General features: G+C 41.7%; 1 protein-coding gene across 2 annotated transcripts in view; it reads right to left on the bottom strand.

The window, feature by feature from the left end:
* dlgap1b (discs, large (Drosophila) homolog-associated protein 1b) overlaps nucleotides 1-23,934 on the bottom strand; it is an 86,276-nt gene that overhangs the window by 36,633 nt on the left and 25,709 nt on the right. For both annotated transcript variants that reach the window (XM_023420094.2, XM_023420096.2), the window contains exons 2-4: nucleotides 18,879-18,964; nucleotides 3,575-4,712; nucleotides 1,216-1,430 (exon numbers count right to left, since the gene is read on the bottom strand). In XM_023420094.2, coding sequence (XP_023275862.1) covers nucleotides 1,216-1,430; nucleotides 3,575-4,645 — 1,286 coding nt within the window. In that variant the 5' untranslated portion in view covers nucleotides 4,646-4,712; nucleotides 18,879-18,964. The remainder of the gene's footprint in view (nucleotides 1-1,215; nucleotides 1,431-3,574; nucleotides 4,713-18,878; nucleotides 18,965-23,934) is intronic.

Here is a 23,934-nt window from a genome sequence, read left to right as displayed (position 1 = left end):
ACACCTGCTTGTGATTCTTGCTTCATTAATTGGAGCTCTTCATTTTTTTTTTCTTTACATACAATGTTGTTAGAATTATTTCTAATTGGAATTACGACCAAAACTGCAAAAATAAGAATCAAGTTGTGTGAAACCAAAATTTACAATCATATTCTTCCTCCTCAGCGTCTGTTATTCTGTGTATTCCATCAGAAAGATTCAGAAAATGGCACCACTTAACGTCTTGTGTTACTTAAATTAACTTGTGTGGACTTCATTGTGGACAATGTTGTCAGCTTGATGTTTCTTTTTTTTTTTTTTTAAGTCAGATCTTCTTGATGGACTCTGGTACTGCTGAAAACTTTATGAGCTCATGCTGTGAAGCAGTATGCTGCTGAGCCGTGAATGACTTATGCAACAAGAAACAACTTCATGAAAATCTTGAAATAATAAAGCTCAGCTTTTAACCGCAAATCTGTAACACAGAGTTGCTTTGAGAAGGAGAAAATATTTGATGATGTTCCCTACCCATAATGCATTCTGGAGAATATGACATTTATTTTTGAACAGACTTCAGCACATGAACAGGCATCATGTATTTTCAATTAAGGCTCAGTCTGTTCAATGGGTTTGTGTGATTGTAGAGATACAGACGCCAACTCTGAAGACAGAAGTGTGTGTCTGAGTTGTAAACACTGAACAGGTAATTAAGCTGTGGCCACTGAGAGTCAGGGACTCAAACATAAGCCGGACTGCTGCTGGGAAGACACATGAATAACGCTGACTGCCTTCATCTGCCTCTGTTTGTCGAGTTTTTCCTTTTTCTTCCACTCCCTTCATCTCTCCCATCTGTTTCACTCAAACTGCTCAGTTTGACCACAGGCTTTCAGCACACTTGAACATTATTTTCAGAAGCATGCGCCATATACGCGCTGAAAAATAATATACTGTACAGGCGGGCATACGGCTGCGCCATACATGAACACATAAATACTGAAACGCTGCTGTCAGTTAATTGATTTGATGGATGACAGAAAATAAATCAAGTCATTTTTCAGGCACAAATGCCAAACATTCAGCTCAAGCTTCTCAAGTGGAAGGTTCTATGTTTGAGTTGTCTGAAGGGGAATTGTGATGTGCATTTCTTATTAATTGATTAATCAAAAAAAAAAAAAAAAAAAAAAAAATGTAAGTAAATAACTGATACTGAAACTTTCAGCCAGGGCACACACTCACTTCAGCGTGGTCATCTCTGTGAGGGACGGCTGTGTGGCCTTCAGGTAGCTCGCCCGCCGTGCCTGGACCTTGGGCGAGGGTTTGGGGCTGCAGTCCGAGTCGCCGCTGTCCTCTTCTGCCATGGCCTTGATGTAGCTGCCGCTGCGCATCCGCCGGCACGGGATCTCATCGTCCTTCCCCAGTGGAGAGAAACTGCTCCAGTCATCCTGAGGCACCTGTAGACATGAAGGGAGATAAGGTGAAGAGGGTGCTAACACAGGTCGCCCTCCAGAGTTCAGAGCTCAGAGAGAGGCACTCACACATGAAAAATAGACAGTTTAATATTTCCTACCCTGGCCTGATATAAATACCTGTACCACACAGTGCACTTAATGCCTTTAAAGAAGTGATAGTAACAATATCAATGCAGGAGCTCCCTTGATCATACCATAAGCTTGTGATTGCCGGAGGCCTTCTTTTGTCTGTCCTGTGATGCATGCGGCATATCAAACGCAGGGAATTAAATGTTTTGACAAAATGTTGCAGTAGCCCGGCCTCTGTCTGCTCCCGTGACTTTTCACACAAACTAATGAAGGTAAAAAATAAAAGGAGGCAAGGCTATCTCCCAGCCCTAATCTAAAAGAGAGAGAGAGAGAGAGAGAGAGAGAGAGTCAAAGACAGCAGACATGGAGAGAGGGGGGAAAACAAAGGGGGTTTTGTTCAGCAGAACCACTGCAGTCCCAATGTGAGTGGCTGTTAGGGCACCGGCTCTGAAGTGAAAGAAATGAGATACAGAGCGAGGAAAAAGTGCAAGAGAATCATTCAACAGACCGGGGTGTAGCTAGGAAACCAAGCTGACCTTGATGTCAGGGGCAACCACAGACTATGTTAACATCTTGGGAAAGACTGGGTGTGTGATGACGTCACAAGAACTGAATTACTGTTACCGAGAAACAGCCATAGAACAAATGAAGTCATGCTTTTAAAATCTATTACCCACGCAGTAGCATATAGCATATTTAAGATGTTCTAACCTGTGAAAGAGTTAAGCATTAGACTAAATGTGTGTCTGTGATTACATGTGTGTGAACGCATTATAGGATCCAATCCTAATAGGCGAAGCACATATCATATCAAGTCTTTGTTTTAAGGATTCAGGAAATGTCTGCAGACAAACTTGTCAGGCTGCTCTCCTTGAAAGCCTATTTTTTCCCTCCCTTCTGTCTCTCTTTCTAGAAAAAAGCGATGGCTCTTTTAGGCTGGGAGAAATGTTGCCGTACTGCGGCGACAACATCCTTCCTTGATCTGCTCACTCCGTTTTCCAGGCTGTTAAAATGCACGACCACACAGAACTTTCTCTCTGTCTTTTATATGCTCCCTCACTCTTGCTTTCTGACTTTTACTTTCTCCACTCACACCCTCCTCTTTCGCCTTTCTTTGCTTTCATTTAGTCCTTTTCCTACAGTACACACACACACACACACACACACACACACACAAGCACACAAAAGCACATGCACACCCTTCCTTCTATTCTCTCTGCCCTGTCTCTCCATTTCTCCCCTCAGGCTTTTATTTGCAGCTCACCCCGATGAGAGGAAATATATGCAATCTGAAACACTTTTATCTTTTCCAAAAAAGAAAAAGAGAAGCAGTATCAGGTGGGCTGATGTGTCATCATGCATGTGTGTCTGTGTGTGTCCCTGTGCGCTTGTGTTAGTGTGTCTGATGACTGGGCTTGGGGACTGGAGCATTTTTTCTTTCCTGTCTTCCTCTACTCAACTCTGTCTCTCTGTGATCTCATATTATCACCACACTATCACTCTGTGAGTAAGATATACACACACTCGTGCATGCACACCACAACTGCCATGACCATGACCAGACAATTTGCCATTTATGCTCTGAAAACAGATTAGATAGGTATTTCTGGTCTGCTTGAACCTGACCTGTCAGACAATGAAAATAGAATGAGCTTACTGCATTATTCCTCAAGTGTAAATATAAAAGCATTGATGCCATTCCATACATTTAAATATGAATGTAATGGCATAAACATCCACCTGCTCGTGTACAACTAGTTCAGTACATGTCAGCACAAACAAACACAGAAGAGCAGATGATGCGATGATTTTGCAAAATGCTTTATGATGATATGAGGGATTAAGTCAACATGAGGCCAATGATCATTGGAGACACAGCTAATGACAGGATGGGGTCTGGGCCAGTGCTTTGCTGACACTGACACACTGACACACACACACACACACACACACACACACAGATACATGCAGAAAAACAGAAACATGAAGGAGCAGCTGGCGGCGGGTGATGCATGAAGCATGACATGTGGGAGGTGGGGCTGTTGTAATAGTCCTACCTGTAGGAAGTGGCAGGTGCGTCCCTGCTCGGCTTTCACTAGAGCCTTATCTAGGTTGACTGAGGCCTTCTGGTAGACCTCTCGTGCTCTGCTCACCGTCAGCGTTGAAGACCACGAGCTCTTCTTCAGCTGCATCTGGCCGTCCAGCGTGCCCACCAACGGCAGCCCTCCACTGCTGCCCCCAGAGCACGTCGAGCATTTCACATCGTTGTTGCTGCGTGACGTCTTGAGAGAGTGGGCGCTGATGGTGTTGTAGGACTCCATGAAGTACTGCGACTGAGATTTGTCTGGGTGGCGCCCCATAGTCATGACCCCGGAGGGCAGGCCTCCACTGCTGCCCCCGTGGTGATGGTGGTAGAGGCACACCTCCCGGTCAAGCGTGTCGTCTGAGCTCCAGTAGCCGGAGATGGCAGTGCGCATCTTAGGCTCCGACTTTGAGCGGTCTTTGCTCTTACTGCGTTTACTGTGCTTCAGGGTGCCGGAGGATGAGGGCGGGTCATCGGGACTGGATTTGCTGCCATTCATCCTCCCGCTCCCTCCTCCACCAGACCCCGAGGGCCCCTCCAAGGAGTGGGACTTGGTGAAAAGCTTCTGGACAGAGTGAACGAGGTGGCGGATCCGACCGGGGCTGTCGCTGCGTTGGTGCTCTACCGCGGTGCGCTTGTACTGCAGCGTATGGTAGCCTTCACGCCGCACCGGTGCCTGGCGCTCAAACTGCTCTAGCAGGTTAGATGGGATGCGGTTGTTGTTTGCTCCACCTCCTCCGCTTCCCTTACTGCTCCCTGTTGGCCCTGTATAAGGCACCACAGCGCCACACTCCTCCTTCAGCTCATGGTGGGAGCTGTAATGTCTGCGAGGGAAGGTGCAGCTGGCCAGGTCAGGATAGGCATTGCACTCAGACTGGAAGGAGTTGCGTTGGGTGTAGCAGGAGTGGTCAGCAGGATGAGATTCCCCGGGGTTGAGGAAGTAGGACCGACGATCCGCGTGGCCAAGGGTCATGGAGTCGTAAGAGGGGTCGCAGGTCACCGCGTGGGGGTGACTACGGCTGCTGGACAGGCCTTTCATTGTCATCGTGGCCGGGTCAACGTGCACATCCAACTGCTGCCGCGGGAAGTCTGCACAGGCCCCAAAACTAGTGCTACAGAGAAACACACAGCCATGAGGAAGAGCAGACAAACAAACAAAAAGAGAGAGACAGAGAGGAGAATTATAAATATCTCATATTTGCATACACCCAAAGAACAGCGCAATGTCTTCATCTGCTTTAATTTGAAGAAGATGCTTTCTGGCACTGCTTCACAGATGAGAAAACTTGCTGACGTTGACGGGACTTGGGCCTATTCTTCTCTTTCAACCTTTTATTTTTGTCCTTCAAAACTTCAAAAGGAGCAATCTCTAAATATAGCAGCCACTTGGCATGTGATCCTTGACATCCAGATCTGTCCTCAAGCTTCCTCCTCCACGTCTCTGTTCGCTTGGGTAGATTTCAGTGAAAAAAAAGTGACAGGGGATTGAGGAAACAGAGAGAAACAAAGGAAGAGGCAGTATCAAGAAGAGTTCAAATGCATTTCCAGCTCTAGTGTGTGCTAATATTTTTCGAGGGTACTGTTAGAAATGAAGCATCAGTGTAACTGAACAAGAAAATAATGAGCAATTGGTGGTGGGAATGCAGAGACACAGGCATCCTCTGCAGAGCCTTAATCCCTCAGATGATTTCACTAAAACTGCCCAATGATAAATTCAGCCGAGTGCTTTCACAGAACAGTGGATATAACAGATCTAGTAATAGTCAAAAAGCGCATTTATTTTATCAGTGCTGCATGCATGCACATCCCCATCTCGCAAAGACAACAAATGATCACAGCCTGAGCCTAGACTTTCCCTCCATACCTCCAGTTCTCCTCTAAGGGCAAACTAATTGGCCAGTAAAACCCAGCTGACAGCATCTGGGCCAGTCGAGGCAACTGGCAATAAACGACCTTTCCCTTACATGGTGACATGAAAACAATGGCATCCATCAGCGCCCTTAAACTGCCTTCCTCGCCCATCTGGGGCTGTGGCTGGCCAGCCGCCGTACGCACACGGTTTCCGATGGACTGGAGGTGAAGCTAACAAGACAATAATAAGAGCCCACGCATCCTGGTGTAGGCACAGTGACAGCAGTGTGGCCGAGCCTGCGCTAGGGAATTCATTACTGCGATTTATAATGCACTTCCAAAGGCCACAGTGGTAAATATAAAAAAAGAAAAAAAAAGAAAGAAAAGAAAAAAAGATGGAAGAAGAGGGGGGAGATTAAATGAAGGGAGAAAAGATAAGAAAAAAATGAGGGAGACGGAGCAGCAGAATGAAATATCATGTCAGTTCTTTACATAACTAGAGGACACTGTGTAGGGCACATGCTGGATGTATTTATGTGCTTGAATAGAGAGGGAGTCCCATTTATTATTTTCTTTGACGTGCCTGTAAACTGGATGCTGGATTAATTGAAAAATTGGGGAAATTATTCATGCAATTTCCTTGTCTGTACTAAACCAGGGGATCAAATCACTCTGGGAGAGAATTAAGCCAGTATATTACTCTTCAATTGTTAGAGGGAAAATGAAAAAATACAGCGGTCAATCCCCACCCCCATCTGCAATATACTTACAAGAGTGAACTCCTTACAAAGCATACACTACGTACAACACTGACACGCGCATTGTCCGCTTCTTGCAGGGCTCTTAAAAAGTGGGCTGTGTCCCACTAAAGGTATTCATTGCAGTTGACAGAGATCCCTTCTGTTGGCCGCTGAAGCACAGAATATGACCTAAATAAAAGGCCCTCGCGGTGATCCACAGCAGCGTGTTTGTGGCACAGCTGTCTGCAGCACTGCACTAAAGCTGAAAAGCTGAAGTTGGGTCATGCTGGCTTTCTGCCTGCTAGCCACACACACACACACACACTCACATGCACACACACTGACACACAAATACATAGTGTATCTGACAGGCTGCATGTCCATGCTGAATTTTGATGCTGCTAGCTTGTAAAGTGCAGTTTATCAACAAGAAGAAGAGGATCTGCTGGTTCTGCCGTGTCCGTCAGGTACGGCCGACAGTGACATGAGGAAAGCTCATAGACAGCTGTGGTTATGCAATATGCTGTATGTCCATCGTAGCTGACTGACCCAGTTGTGTCTCTACCTGTCTGATCAAGCCAACCTCAATATAGCATACCATCAAACTGGACAGACCTTACAACTCTGAAACAGTAGTAAAACATTTCAGTCATGACACTGAAGTAATTGTTTTTAGGTTGTAATTGGCCGTTTGCTAAGCCGTGCCGCCTTAGTTACTGTTGTTAAGTCTGTCAAGCGTCCATTCTCGCACAGCACAATAATGTTTGCAATGATTTAACACATAAAAGTCTCTGAAACAATGTGTCCTTGATTTCAGACGCTCCTAATTTTGATCCAGTGACTGCCGATTTTGCCGCCTTAAATGACAACAATCGCTGGAGCTAGCTAGTTAATTAAGCTAACGCTGCTGTGCCAACTGCAAATAGTCCTCCCATTCTCAAACATTTGGACTCAGCTGGTGATTGCACTACAACAATGTACTTTACATATTGTTACAAAATAATCTATACTCAAGTGTCCATATCTAATTGACAGTGACAAAGCTTTCAAATTCTTTTGAAGTAGCAGAAATGCTCGTAGCACAGCCCAACAGACATCATTTCAACATGCAGAGAAATCCAAAGGTTGACAGGCCTGCCGAGCTATGATGGGGCGACTGCTGTTTGGCGGACGGATTTAGCCAATGGTCAGTTGTTACCTTGGGAATTTGTCTGAAAATGCCACACCAGCAGAACAACAATGAGCACAGTAAGAACTACAGTGCTTCAATGCAACACAAAAGCATACAATAAAACAAATACAAAACAAGAAACCCCAACGCTCCTTCTACTTTGTGTGAAGAGACTCCGGATACCGCTGAGACTTCATTACATTTAGAGTGATTGTGTGCTGAACAGCAAAGTGTGCAAACAAAACGCAGTAGATAAAACAAGTCAGGCTATGAATGTTAAAGCCCATTACCACCTGCACTGCATCAGCACAGCAGGCTAAATTCTATTTAGATGCCATGTTTTTTTGGGCTGAAATAGATAAATAAATAAAAGATTTTTTCTTCTTCATGATCTAACGCATTAGCCCATCTTCAGCGTAGCCTCACAGTGGTGAAATCTACTCCCAATTTTCTTTACTTCACCCTTAGTTTTGAGGCTCACAAAAGCAAATAAACAAAAGGTGGTAAGGAAATGCAAAGTAATATTGACTTACTTACTGCATACCATTTTCGTAGGAAGTGGTGAAATCAATATGCCTGAGTGTGAGAAGACTGCTGCAGCTTTTCTTGCTGGCAAAATAAAAGGCTGCTGTACAGATTGCAGTTGGTCTTTCTTCTTCAATCGACATCAAACGCTGGGTGCAAGACGGAGCACAGGCAGGGCTTACTGAGCTTCTTTCAGGCCTTCACAGGCCACAAGGCGGCAAAAGGTCCCTTCTTCTTTCTCAAACCTGCCAATGATTTCTACAAAGGTTGAACACATAACCAATCTCCCCTCCACGGGGGATCAAAACACCTCAGTGGATGTGGCCCGTCCTATGTCTGTATGTGTGTTTGTGTGGAAGAGAAGAAAGAAAACAGCACTTTACCTCCAGTTTTCAGGTCAAATGAAGTTTTGACTCTGATCCTGCAAGCATTTGCAGTCCAAGGCTAATGCATGATATTACCGCCCAGACTGGATATAAAGGTGAAGATATGGTACACACAAAAACGTGTATGTGTGCATACGACTCTGCATGGTGTGAGACAGAAAGAGGATGACAGTATATCCTTGGGATTGTTTCGCTGTGAAAATAAAATAATAAAAATGCAAATTTCTAGACCTGCTCTTTCAGAATTGACAGATTGGAAAGCATTTCTTGCATACTTGATTGATGTGGCCTACTTTCCACTTTTCAAACATGCTGGATGCAAGAAGGTTATACTCTGCACTGTGGTCTCACATTTTTCTTGAGATATGTGCACGCAAACATATCTTCTCTGTTTCATGAATTTCTTTTCTTTTCCTGGGTTGATATGTGCGCTCACATGACCTGAGATGTGCATTCACTCCTGGTAGTATCTAGCCATGGAGAAAGCATAGGTTCAGTTTACTCAGGTTTTAAGATATCTGCCTCTGAGGCCACATACGTTTCAGTGTTAAAATGCATCATTCTGCTGCGTTTATGCTTGGCATCCACACTACTACAAAGTTTTTGAGCGTCTAAAATGGCGATGTTTGGAAACCCTGCTGGCCCTGTTTTAGTTTGAAAACTCCAGAAACTGAGACTTTTGGAAACAATGATGCAGATACTCTCGTTTGTTCTGTGATTGGATCTTATTGGTCACGACTACCTGTGGTGAATACAACTTTGATGATGAATTACAAGCCATGGAGAGCGTTTTTGTTTTGAAATGCTGTTTTAAAATAAAGACATGGACGTAGCCTGAGACTTCTGCTGCCTCTCAAGTACAATAGTGCTAAAGGTGACATTAAAAAAATAAAAATAAAAAAAATCAACAGGGACATGTATTCCAGAAACAACAGCCCAGATACTTAGAACAATCCACAGACTTGCCCCTGAGGTCAGTTTTTAAACTGGAATTAATTCAACAAAGCTAAATTCCATTTATCTCCAGTCCAATGGGATCCTGGAAAAACCTCAAAATCAATAGTCACATAAAACTGAAGACTAGACACACCCCCAACATGTTTTTGAACTGTTGTAATTTGGTTGAAGTGTTGAAGTATTAAACAAAAAACATAATTGAGCAGCATGTTCCTGAATAAACAAGATAATTAGCATTATGCTTTTCTGGGTGGAGAGGAAATAAAAATGTTCCCTGTAAAACAGTGAGTGACATAATAAGTAGTAAATATTCTGTCCTGCTGCAAAACAGACAGACATAAATACACATATGAGTTATATTCAGATATTCTGTGAAGCCACTTTAACAGACACACTTACAGCTACTTTCACAAAACTCACCCATATTTATAAATATTTAATTACATGAATATTTGAAGCTTTAATATCTCAAAATGAAACACACACAGAAACAGGAGAGCTGCAGCAGTGACAGTGACAGAGTGGGTTTTCTCATCGTGAATGTGTGAACAGTGCATTTAAAAAGAGAGAAAAAAAAAAGTCCCCAAGAGAATGATGTCGTGGAACATTTTAAAGACGGCCAGGGGCCAAAAAGCCATTGAGGGAACTGGTAATTTCTTTGTGTTTCCGGATTATGTAGAAGTGGCTTTTAGGGATGTCAGGAGACGCTGAGAACCACTAACTTTAATGTCTTGGCTGTTAAAATGACTCTTAAATGATAGATGACAGTCTCCCTTGACTGTCCTGTCTGGCTGCAGCAAGGCAACATTTTGAAGAAAAGCTGCAAATGATTGCTTTTGCTTTATATGATGTGCATCATAAAATATATGAATGTCTACAAAAGCAATATCTTGACATGATAAAAGTCATATAAAAATGGGAAAGTGATACAAATAAAATGCTTTCAGCATTCCATCTCATTTTACTCTCCAAGGCAGAGTGGTTCACACAATGGTGTTTCAAAATTTATACCAAGAGCGATAAGAGGCCATGCAGTATATCTTTATTGTATCAATAAATGACAGCTTACACAACGCGTTTCCTTTGTAATTTGTATGTAGGCTTTATTCAAACACTGAAATGATTAACTGCTTGGCATCTTATCAAAATATGTTAAATAACCTGACAAATACATATTTACAGCACATCTTTAAAGCATTTCTTTTTTAACCAAACGGCTCATTAGACCTTGTCTTAGATGTCTATTAGGCATGTTCCTGCTTACGGTATTGGCTGCATTATGAAAACATATGCCTTCATGGATGGATTGATGGTCCCGTTTTCCACGAGGCAGCTCCTTTGTCACAAGCAAACTAATTAGACTGACTGTCAGGGTCTCTCTGACAAATGGAGTGACTGCGTTGAGCTATAGCTCAGGACCCGCCAAGCACATTCTAGAGACAAATTCCTCTAGTGATGAGGTCTATTTGATCAAGGTAAACAAATTAACAAAGGCATTAAGTCCAGAGAAAGCCTGGTGTTGTTTGTCTCTGGCAGAGCTGTCACTGACGCTCTTGCTGTTTGTTAAAAGAACTTCAACAACACAGAAAAAGTGCACTGACTTTGTGAAAATGCAGCAACGGAGGCAACCAAACATGGTAATTGAAGGTCATTATAACGTTACGTCACTGACTTTGGGTTCGGAGAGTGCCTTTCTATGTACAGCTCTGCAAAAACCTTTCAAAATTACAATTCGTTCATGTGTAATTTCTGATATGCTTATTTATCTTTCATTTGATCTTGTTCTGTTATTTCAATGACAGTCCATGGATAGAAACATTTCAGCCACGGGAATTTTACTACTACTTTTCTACCTCTCCAAGCAGTCACTGAATCCCAAAGTGACATTTCATATGATGGATTCATGCAGTAAAATAATAGAAAAGTTCTGACTGTAAGATTGCTATGTTTAAAAGCCCTCTTCCCCTTTTTCTTATAAATGAATGTACTCATTCAGGAATCCCTTGATCTTTTCAGGAAAAGATTGAACTGAGTGGATCTGACACTTGGCTCTGACTATATAACAAAAGGCCATGACTCCACTGAGATTGCTATTGTATGGCTTAAGGTTGAATCCATGATGGGCCAAGAGTGTGAATCAAGGATAAAGAAGACAGCTCTTACAGCTTTACAGTTAGATATGATAAAATTCCTTATATAAAGGCAGTCACATGATCTTGCAGAGGAATTGGATAGGTTCTAAGCTTACTTTTCAAGGTGTGCTACCAGGAAAATGAAAGCAGTATCTCACTTTTGTTAGATATTTCTAATTTTAACAACATTCTTTTCTTACATCACCTGTTCCTTATATCTGTTAGGACTGTGACTTTTTAAAATCAGAATTTCATCCTCTGTATAGTGCAGGAGGATGGAGAACACTGTACATCGGCAGTGGAAGCTGCTAAAATGCAATGTCCCTTGCTATATTAGTCAGCTAGGCTATTGTTGTTCTCTTCGCTGATGCAAAACGGAGAAAACTGGCCACGCGACACTAAACCATCTATGTGAAAGTGTTTAAGATTCAACACAACAGACAGAAAAATGATGGATACAGCAGGCTACGGCTGTTAGCTGCAAACTTGATAAAACAGAGCGCCTTATGCTAACCTTAGCCAAACAGAACAACAAAACAATGTCAGTTCTACAACAGGATGTGTGCATTTGAATAGATTTTAAAAATTACACGTCAGTTCAAATTTGGTCAAAAACTGAGAGCCCAAATACCTGTGAAGGAAGTAATAAAGTACTAAAGTTAGACTTTAAAATCCAGTGATTAATCATTGATTAGTCTTTTTCTGAATTTAAGGCTACATCTTCCACAAGTTAATTTAGTTTTTTTCAATTTTAGATAAGACAGTCTAGATAACGACAGCAAGAGTAAAAACACATATAAGGGATTACTGATTGTGGATTAGTTCGTTGCCCAGGAGCCGAACCAAAGTAAGCGTTTTAGAGGGTAATAATGCTTTATGAGTAAAATATCACTTTGAGCCTTTCCAAATGATCTACCTCCGTAAACCTAGAGATTACAGAGTGTGAGAAATTACTAACTCTTCTCTCTCTCCTCCTTTTTAATAAAGTTCAATAAAGCTATCCATAAAAAGCAGCCAAGGAAATTGGACAAGGGAGGACAGCATCGCCATGGAAACAAATGGATTTTCTGGTGGAAAACAATGTATTTTCATCCCAGCTAATGAGAACTCATATGTACCAATCACTCTGGGATCATATGTGTGGACGGCAACAGAAGTCGCCATTTCTTATGCTTTGTATCTTCATGTTTCCACAGGACATTCAAGAAATTGTGAAAAATGACCAAACCCTCACCTTATCATCCTTTTTCAGAGAACAGAAATTTTGATTTGCAACCCTTTACATGACGGAATATGGGTTACTTATTGTTTCTGAAAAGTATAATGTAAGCGACACAAAAGGAAGGATAAATGAAAATAAAACGTATATACAGCATGTATTAAAAATGAGTGACAGCTTAGAGGAAAAAAGTCTGAATAAATAAGTGTAAAAAACATAATGAAAGATTTAGTCGGATGGCTCTGTTTTTTATGAGAGGCATTTGTTTTGGACTTATTCTGAGTAATTTCCTTTATCTTATAATGACAAATTTCCGTCCTAATGGAAATGGTCTCTTCAGGTTGACAATTCACTGATCCACAGACGACAAGAGATTAAACAGTTTGACAAGAATGAAAATGATGTAAATCATATGCTTTGGCATTTACAGATCACAAGATCTCAACCCAAATAAAAACCTATGGGAGATATGCATTCTCAAGCGAAAGTCAGAATTACGGATGGTTTGCTAAGTTGCTAAGCTAAGACTCTGTTCAGTTTTGTAACTTCCGGGAAACCGATAATCTGGCAAGCATGCTCATTTCATACAGTGCAATGCACAGTACACAGTGTCATGGTTCATGTGTACAAATCTGTGCAACACTAGAACTGCCAAAGTTTGTACCGTTACCACCATCATCACATCTCACCTTTCCAAAAAAAGGTGTTGACTCCTCCAGTGGAATTTCAGAGACTTGAAGAATCTATGCCAAGTAGCACTGAAGCTGTTCTAGTGGCTACTTGCAGCCCACTGCCTTACTAACACACTTTGTGTTTTTTCTGTTAAATTGTCAGCCAACTGTATGTGACTGGTGAGTATAAAGTATGGAATAGCAATGTAGGAATGCTTATGATTTTTGCACTAGAGTGGTAAAAATAGATATCTTTAGCATGTATTTATATGGTATGAAAGTGAAGTGCTTCAAATTTTTTGCTTAATATGCATTTTATAGCAATTCCTCTCGTATTGGGACACTGTTACATAAAGCTATTCTGAGCCTGCCAACACACAAACTAATAAAACATCAGGTAAAAAACGTCCGCCTATGTTTGGATATGCACATTTCTATCTGTGCTAACACAGAATAATAACCTTCCTGTTTATATTCTCACTTAAGAGCTGTGAAATCTGGGCCGACTAATCCGGGACTACGTGGAAGCGGTGTAGTGCTGTGACAGTGATAACTAAATCGAACCCAAGAGAGACAGGCTCTGTGTGCGTGCGTGCATCTCTTTGCATGTTCTACATAACGCACTGCAGCCTCATCCATCAACTGCAGCCATGACCCACATGTGAAAAAAAAGTTGCTAATACTGCTAATGTCAGTGTAAGGCTGGCGGCTCTTTCCTCCGTGTGGTGCTTCTGCTGTTGTTACACACTTGTAGCTGATAGCAGAAATGCTGCTGCTTTCTTCGTTATATCTGCTGTGTCCAGTCATGCACTTGCTTGAGAGCAGCACATATAAACTTAGCGTCGACAATCAAACTTTACCAAACAAACTGTGTGTGTGTGTGTCCAGCTGCCTCACTGTGTGTTTTACATGATGATTGCTTTTTTTTTTTTAAATCCTCTAAAAATGTGATGTGTCACTGCACACGACCAGCAGAGCATCCATACTGTTTTATGAGGAACCACACTCACTGCTGGAACAAGTAGTGTGGTTTTATATGCATTTGATTGTACAGTATGCACATTACAGTCACTTGCCACCATCAGGCAGCATTAGCATCAAACTACTGCCAGAGGCATCCGGAGTGTCAGGTGATTTCAAGCAACTGATTCTACACTTAAGTACATGTCAGGAAACAGAGCTGACCTTAAGTGTGCACAGCTAATGTGTTAATATGCTTTTAGCTAATGTGGTCTAAATACCTACTAAATGTATTTCAAACAATTTATGAAACTTTTATTAGACAATACGTGCTAAATAAAGATGAAATAATATATTAACAAAGCACCAGTGGAACTGAATATCAAACAATAATTTCTGATTTGCATATAATTCTGTAATGAAATAACTGCCTACAGCTGAGAAAATAGTAAAGCTTACAGAAAACACTGTCAGCAAAACTGCAAAAGAAAACAGACTGTTTCTTTTGGGGAAACACTTTACATAATGGGCCCACGACCAACTGAAGCCTTTTGATGAGATTACCTCGACTCCATCTCTAAGACTAATGCGAGGCTATCTGCTTAACTTCCGAGGGCAGAGGTCACAGGCTGGTTATGGAAGGTACACGGATAAAACGATGAGGAAAAAGCTGGATGATTTGTGCCTCTCCTTCACTGTGGGTGGCACGTCACGTCGAGGACATGTCAACAGATGCCTGACAGATCTGGGAGTGAGATCCAACTGAGCAAGAGGGGTGGGGTGGGGGGAGTCTCACCCGCTGTCTTCTCGCATGAGCGCTGGTGGACGCGTATCCAGTGCGACGCGCACACACACAAGGCAAGCAATCACAAACACATGGATACACACATTGCACATGCACACACACGCACACGCACACACACACACACACACAGGCTAGGAGGCATAATTCCAGCTCTCCCTGCGCACTGTGGAGATTTGAGCCTCTACCAAACACGCTGCCAGTGCAGAGAGCAGGTGTCAGACCAGGTGAGCGCTGTGCGCTGACGGTTAGCAGCTAGCTCCCAGCTGACCTCACATCAAAACTTAGCGACACGGAAAGGGCAGGAAAATTCTCAGCTAAATGGAATCAGCGAGGCTTATGTCATCAAAATCCACTCAATTATGTCTCCTGTCAAGCCAGGCTTAGCCGACGTCTATCAAAGACTCGAGACTGAGGTACTGTTGCTAAACTCAGATTACTGAGACCATTTCCCTAAACAGAATTCAGTGGCTGTTTTCTGCTTCCAGAGATTCTCGCTGTGGTCAACATGTTATGTCATTCAGGGCAGATATTCAGCAACATCTATAATAAATAACATTGCATTAAAATGGAAGAGGAGATGAGAGAGAGAGAAAAAAGGAAGACATCAAGTTGAGAGAGAGACATGACGGAGAAATTGACTAATTTACCACAAAGCTAGTGCAGCATAGTGATATATTTCAGATTGATGTTCATGCCTTCCCCTAATTAACTCTTCTTTGTTTATGATTCACTCTCGCTGGCCAGAATTATATGAGCCAATAACCTAAAAACAAAATAACTCTCAGTTTAAGACTTGACGTGTTATTTGTGCAACCAAGGCCAATTAAATCAGTATTTCTGTTTATAAAACCCACCCTCCTCAAGCTGGAAGCCAGAATTTACATTCACAAATCAGTGGTTTTTTTTGTTTTTTTTCATGGCAGTTCCACTATTTATTTCAACAATAATCATTCAACAATGTTCAGTATGTTCTGTTCTGTTCTTTTTAGGTCAGACAGTGAGTGTGCATGGAGATAGAAAATTAAAAAGCAACACTTTACAAGCTATTATAGAAGGTGAAATTATAGGCAGGTTTTCCATGAAGACTAGAAAGCACCCAGGTCAAGTAAAAGTCAGTGTCAGTCATATTTAGTGCTTCCAAATTTTGAAAGCTTATCTGAGGGGGAAGAAACAAAATGAATTTGTCTCAAGTGGTCAAGGTCAAATATTATACATTTTAATGGATACTTGAACTGTGATATTGTCAAATTTTACAATATCTTACTCATTAATATAAATTATGATTATTGAGTTTTTGACAGTGTGCTAAAATGTCTCTCCTGAGCTGCTCCGGCACAGTAAGTGCTGGAATTAGAAAGAAAATGTTAAAGGTGATTTGCTGTTGAGTGTTTCATGAAGTGTGAAATGTGCCGCTCATTGAGAAAGTTAAATTAGCTTCCCATTTCATAATTTGCTCAGGTACATACAGATAACAGCCTCCAACTCACTGCTACGCCGAGGTGACACACATTACATTAAATAACATTAACTTTTTGCATATTAAATGTTATCACGGGCAATGCTCAAGCTGTGAACCACGGTGAGAGAGTCTCATTTCTGCAGAAAAGAGACATTATCTTAAATTAGTCTTTGAAAAATAGAAAGAGGGATTGAATCAGAGTTTGCAAATGTGTTATCATGAATTAATGAAATAGGGCTGCTCGAAGGTAAGAGTTCTAACTGAGTGTTTCCCAGTGCTCTGTATTAAAACATATTAAGACCTCATTAATCTTTAACCGTAAAAACGCTTTAAAACACTGAACCATTTACGGAGTTGCTGGAAGCCTGGATGTATTAATAAATGTTAAATATCATATTCTTATGTCCGCATACAATTATTCGGCTTTACGTCGTTCCTGATTTCTCTGCATCATCGCTGCTTTGCGATCACATCAGATCAAATACAACTAGTTTCATCTGCTGCAACCTACTTATGCCACTGTGTATTCTTGACAAACCTGTTCTTTGCTCGCCTGCAGTGAAACAAATGAAGAAATGAATCACAACACCTTCCCTCGAAGCTCCCTAGCTGAAACAATGTGCTGCTTCAATAGATTAGTTCAATCCAGGCTGCTTATTGTTAATGTGCGAATATCAACGACAAGCACCTTTGAGCGAGCCTGGTATGAGGACACATGTCCACACGGTGTGTATGTAATGTCCAGCTGGAGGTCCAGTCATTCACCATCCTTAGAAACCTCTGTTGCGCTCCCCCTTCTTTCTCCTCTCTTCCCCCTCTGCCTTTACCTACAAGCCCTCTCCATTCATTGATTATTCCTCCTCCATCTTTTCCCCACCCATCCCCAGGTGTCCATTCTGTTCTGTTTTGATTGCCAGTATCAGCACCATGGCTAAGATTGACCTCATCTGATCATTCCTAAGTACTCGCTCTTTCTCCACCTAATCTCTATAAACACACGTCACACAAAACCGCTTGATGCTGGAAGCCCGAAATGTTGTTTCCACCAGATAACATCTAGATTTCAGTATCTGAAAAAAAAAAAACCTTAAATTGAAGAGTGTGGCTGCACAGCGGGAATCCTGTGATTCAGCCTCAGCTATCAACCTGTTTATCCCACTGACTGCCTGACTGCTGAACCCCTCCCTCCCTCTCTGGGCTTCTCTGGGATTCACAACACATTGGCTTAGAGTGCGTTTGTAAACCACATTACTTCTTTTCAAGTAGCCTTCGATGACAACCCACGCCGGTGCAATGATACGTTTTCAAGTGGTAAGCTGTGCTCGCTGTAAATCCAGCTTTTTGGCAGTGGCCCCGGCCCTTAGGGTTCAGGGTTGGCGTGTCTACAAGAGCTGAGCCAGAGATGGGATCCCATGCGTGATTATATATTAACCACTCATGGTAATGACGATGCACGTTTTCCATCCCAATTCAGCTGCAGCTGCTGCGGTTATTATGAACACACTGTTTTGTTCTGGAAAAAGGTTGAAATTCTGCAAAAAACATGTTTTTCTGAATTATGATATTTATTTTTTTTTTTTTTTTTTAAATCTTTATATTTCTGTAGACACAAAAATGTAACATTCATGAACTAGTTGGATCACTAGTGCATTATACAGCATCCATCAGCAAGTAAAATAGAAGTCAAATGACGATTATGATGTCAGATTATAACGGCAGTATTAATGTTTGTATTTGTGTCCTAACTCGAAATCCTTTGCCCTCCGTCCCGTTTGCCGTCAACACAACAGTGCTAGAGTGCTTTGACTTTTCCCTGACAGAGTCAACATGTTCAGCACTTTTACTTGCTATTAAGCACTTTTACATACTTTTTAAACCGTTTCTCTCACCACCGCCATCTGCTCTGTCACCAGATATCATTACACAAACAGGGGGGAAAAAAACATTTTCATCCTGTGTGAAACCTCCTTTTCATTCTGTCTCTTTGTCTCATCCGCCCCTATTTTCTCTGGCATTCGCCCCTCTGTCACTTTCTGCTCAGCCTTGGTGTTTCTTTCCATCTCATTTCTGCTGCCGTCGTTGGTAGGCTGTCAACCTTGACAGATGTGTTTCCACTAACGGTGTACTAAAAGGTTGCAGATGGCGCACGGGCGGATGCTTTCAAGGTCAAAAGGTGAATTGCGAGTGTGCGGGTGTGAAAACTGAGGCAGCATTTAAAGAGTTGATATTATAGTGTATGTCAAGGTTTCTCTTTATGTAGTGCTTGATGTCATTGAGACTCACTTTATAGGTGCTCGCTGACCTGTGCATCAATAAAAGTTGCATCCAAAGCTACTTATAACAGCACTGTGGGCAGTATAATGAGCCAGTGGAGAGCAAGCAAGAGGAGAAGTGTAACTCACCTTCTTTATTGTTTCATCTTCGGCATCTTTTCTCTCCTGTGCTTAATTCCAGACTCCTCCTCCTCTGTGCGTGCACATTTCCCCACCTTGAAGTGAATAAAGACAGAGGCCGTGGCTGAGAATTCATCACAACATATCAAAAGTCTCCTGTGGTGCCCTGGTGGCTAATGTGCTGGTCCATGTGCCGCGTGCTCATGCTGTGCTGTTGCTGCTCCCTGCTCTTTTTCCAGACTCACTTCAGTGTTGCAATTACTGGTGAAATGCTGGGGGATGGTGGACAACACAATTCTTTGAAAGAGAAAAAAAAAAAAAAAAGACATATACAAACCCTTCGACCCCAGAAGAAAATGGAAAACTTGGATCTTTATTGACCAGAGTGGTTGGATTAAAAGACATTAAAATGTCGGCTAAGCCCAGTTTTGTTTGGCTGTAAAATCACAGCACCAATCTATTTGTTTTAATCCTAAACCCTGTCTTTTAGTAAGCAACTTCTCAGGGAAACAGCATGAAAGGAGGGAGGGGACATATGCAGAATCCATTGCCGGCAAGAGAAAAAGAAAACGTGGGGAAATTCATTTTAAGCCTATTTGCACTTCTTTAAATCTAGTGTATTAAGTCCTTGAGACATTTGGAAGGAGGGTGAAACTAGTCTTTGTCTCAGGGCAATGACTCACTCTACTTCACAATAAAGCAGATCGCCAACACTTTGCTCAGATTTGTTCCAAGCCCACAGAGGTGGCCTTGAGTTGAAACATTCAACTATGACACATCTTATATACTTGTCCCTTGTAATAAGCTGTCAAACTAGATTCACTACTGTGATTTTGAGAATAAACTAACTCTTTGCAAATGAGTAAATTTCCTGATATCCCATGGAGGTGATGAAGAGGAGGTGGACGGTAGTTCAATGTGGGGGCACGGAACAGATGGTGGTCTGTCCGACTCGCCAGGCGGGACTTAGTTGGGACAGGTTGCGCACGCACAGAAACGCGCTCACACACACAAACACAAACACAAACACACACACACAGGTCAAAGGGAGGGCACTAACACTCCACGGGGGCCTCAGGTTCTTTTCATATGACAAGGATGCAGGGATACCAATAAAGTACATGCAAAGTTAGTGTAGAATAACAAATCACAAAACTAACCACATTCATGACCTCAGAATAAGGAGGTTCTGTCTATTCTGATATTTATTATCTGCTGTTGTTAACCTGAAACTACTTTTTGACAAGTTTGTGTCTATTTTTAGTTTTATGCATCAGTTATTCTAGAGTTTAAAAAGGCTTTGCAAAGTCATTCTCTAACTTGGATCTATGATACAGTGACCAGACGTCCCAGATTGTCCAGCATTGTATCACTTTCAAGCTGGGTGTCCCCAGTCCTGATAAATATCTGCAAAACACTATAATATGAAAAAACTAAAATATAAAAACATAAAAACAACAATTCAACACTGAATGGTCTGTATGTGTGTCAATCAACCAATGTGTCATTGTCAAGGCTGTTGCTAGCCTATGAGTCACAGGCAAGAATCATAGGCCATAATGCTGGTGGCTCTGTCTGACAGAACCTGTCAGTATGCTAACGGTTAGCTGTCATGCCAAAGAGACAGAGCTTCAGGAGACTTAGACTTTCCTTCGTAAGGTATCACGACATCCACGCTGTTGAAGGGTGCACTCGGTAAGTGTGCTTGTTGCCGAAATGATTCTGATGAAAATGTGAATATAAACATGAATAAGTGCATACATGTGTGCGTGCATAAACATGCGGCATACCTAATGGTCCCAGTTTAGGGATTTGAAATTATGGACACTCTATTCTATGAGGCTCCAACTGCAAAAAAAAAAAAAAAAAAAAAAAAAAAAGAGTGTTTAGAATGTAAAAATAGGACTCATCAGGCTTCACCTCTTCGCCACTTTACGTGCTGCTTCACTGCTCTGAAACTGAAATCTGAATTTTTTTTAAACACACAACTGATGTTATTATCAACAAAACTGTAAATGACTATTACAAATGTCAACTAAGTTGATCTTTAGTCCTTTTTTTTTTTTTTTTTTTTTAAAATCTTGCTTGGGAATGTTTGTTAGCAAGAATTAACATCATTAGTAATAACTCAAAGTTGTAAGAGTATTTTAGAGATGATAGCAAAATTTCAATATATTTTCATCTGAGATAAATTCAGGTTTCTAGCTGCTAGTTGTTGAAAACATTTTAAATATGATTGGATGCTAACTCTGAGAGCTGATGCTTAATGAATTCTTGGTAGCCTATTAGAAGCTTCTAGTTGTAAAATTACCAAATTTAAAAATGAGCTAGGATTTTGATATTTCATATTTAAGTTATCTTTAGGGTGCCAGTTGTTTCAAACAATAATAAAGGCTTTCACTTTTGCTATCTAGCTTTTTTCAAAACTACTTAGATTTGTAGACATAACCTTATAATTCCAAAGGTCATGCACCGTCTGAGGAGAGTAGTTTGTTTACCACATAGCAGCCGTCACTTTTATGAATGTTGTCACATTCTAAACATGTGATATTGAGGCAATATCAATATTCACATCTTCAAAAGAACCACTTTAGAGTGGCAAGTGAAAAATGCCAACAACTTGAGTCAAAGATGAGATTTCACATGTCCTGTGTCTTTTCTTCTCTGCCAATAACATCGCCTCTGCAGGGGAGAATTTCTATTTCACACTCTGCTGGGGTGTGTAACGCACACGTCACTTAAACTCAGGTACAGAAACACAAAGAGATGGGGGAAAGGTTGGCCTGTTTAAATGGATCAACATATGTATTCATGAATGAGTAAACAACCCAGCGATGAACATAAATGAATACATCAGACACGGGGTTGGCATGCTAACACAGTTTTTAGAGGAACAATGTCACTGCTCTCAGTGAAAGTAAGCAGCAGACCGGATGTTCATTTCCAAGCTATATGTCCACTTTCAGATTCACAACAGAAATTATATCAGATTAAACCTTTATTATAATCTTTAATTTCCTGAGTCTATCCAATCAGAGTCAGTGATTAGGAAGAGTCAACATTATGGTACAGCAGCCTGCGTTAACAAGTAGCCTTTTATTTAATTTAACGAAAAGCAAATGCCATTAGCTACATGTGTTCAGATTTGACTAAAAGAAGTTGCTCCACGTGTCCATATCCTGAAAGCTTCCTGTAAGTCAACTGCAGCTCTCAAATTCACTGTATCCACTATCTGCACTATCTGCAATCTGAATAATTCATGAGTGCACAACAAATACCAAAAAGAAGAAAAAAAGCGGTCTGTCAAAAGGGGAAATGACTGTGACCTTCTATGCAAAACAGGTGGAAGTCGAGAAAGCGATGCGCAGTGAGAGATAGGTATAAGACGGATGAAAAAAAAAAAAAAACGGCATGGAAACAGAAACAGAAACACAGCAAAGAATGAGGGGGGAATAAAATGAGAGCTGTACAAACGAGAGAAAAATCTTCCTCCTTGTAAAAGAAAAAAAAAAAAAAAAACTCCATATGCTGGAGTGTGATACGGAAATAGGCCCCTCTGTATTCATGAATCTCTTAGAGCGCAATCAATGGGGTAAGCGATACATAAAAGATGAGGCTGAGTTTGACCTGTGCACTGAGGGGGAGGGGAAGTGTTCTGCAGAGACTGGACCGGAGGAGATGGCGATTTAGACTCTGTCAGGGCATCCTTTGAAGTTTTGGCAGATGAGGATGGGCTATGGATCAGCCTGTGGCCCTGCTGCATTAACCCCCCAAGCCCCAGCTATGCTTGCACTGAGTCAGCAGCAGCAGCAGCAGGAGCAGCAGCAGCACCAGAGAGCAGCCTGCCTGGCCAGCATGATGCATAATCTCTACACTGGTTTAGCACAGATCCATTATACAGAGCCACTATTCAAACTTCAGCAGTGATTATCTCTATGCTTTACTACATTTTCACTGCAGCATGACTTCACACTAGTCGGCTGCAGATCTGATGTTGATGCTTATATTGGACAAAGATGGAATTTGTGGCGCACAAGCTCATAACTTCGACTCAGAAGTTATCGTGCAATTCCTTATCTGCCAGCAGACAGCATAAAGAAGCACACAGAAGCGTGTACACACACACACACACACACACACGGACCTTTATCGAGTTGAAGATCAAGATCGGTACAGATCGAGACAAACTCACGCTCGTGCATGCACGTACACACACAAACGGACTGTTCGCACACTTCTGCCTGATTGTTTGAGGCACGCGGGCACTCCGGTGATAAATAGAGGTGAGTCACGTCAGAAAGAGGATTAGAGGGGCTGTGAAAAAGCAGAGAATTATTGACGGAAAAGAGGGGGATTTAGATTTAGCTCTGCTGGTCCACAAGAGCATCTAACCCCACCCCAACCCCACCCCCCTCTTCGTATACACACTTACACATACACTAGTGATGACTCAGTAAGACTGTCTCAGGTCACTTTGGACTGACATTTCTTTGGAAACTTTAAGTCCAAGCTGTTGCCCACTCTGACCTGACTGTTTCTATTAGTCCTTATCCCATCATTGTGAACCAACTCAGCTACAAATATACAGTAGTATCACTGGAAAACCTGAGGGCCAGACCAGTGCTATACATAATGGATGAAGGAAGGCATGGGCACAGGGTCAGATGTGAAGTTGCAGAATCTCATCTATCCGCAGAAAAACATACACTAATCCGATTCAAAATTCACCCAAATCTCTGTGTGATTATAATAATTCCAGATTTTAAATAAATCGTGGGTGATTAAACTAAACAGGTTACCCATCTGAGGATATAAATCATTCTTGTGTTTGTTTTTTTTTTCCTGCTGCACAAAAAAAAAAAAACTTGAATAAACTGGTCAGGAGGATGAAGATGACAGAGAGCTACTCAGAGCTTTTCAAAAAGGAGACAGGGAGTACAAAATTATCTCCACGCCTCAGGGTTAGACAGAAAACACATGTTTAAAACAGTACTGTCCAATGAGACAGAGGTAGGTTCGACTTCTTGCGCTGCTCAAAAAACACCAGGTTGTGGAGATGTGTACA

Source organism: Seriola lalandi, unplaced genomic scaffold, assembly GCF_002814215.2.
Source record: "Seriola lalandi dorsalis isolate HSWRI2012SDOR001 ecotype SW California unplaced genomic scaffold, Sedor1 jcf7180002054616, whole genome shotgun sequence".
Taxonomy (NCBI): Eukaryota; Metazoa; Chordata; class Actinopteri; order Carangiformes; family Carangidae; genus Seriola; species Seriola lalandi.
This window is presented reverse-complemented; position numbering and strand designations above follow the sequence as displayed.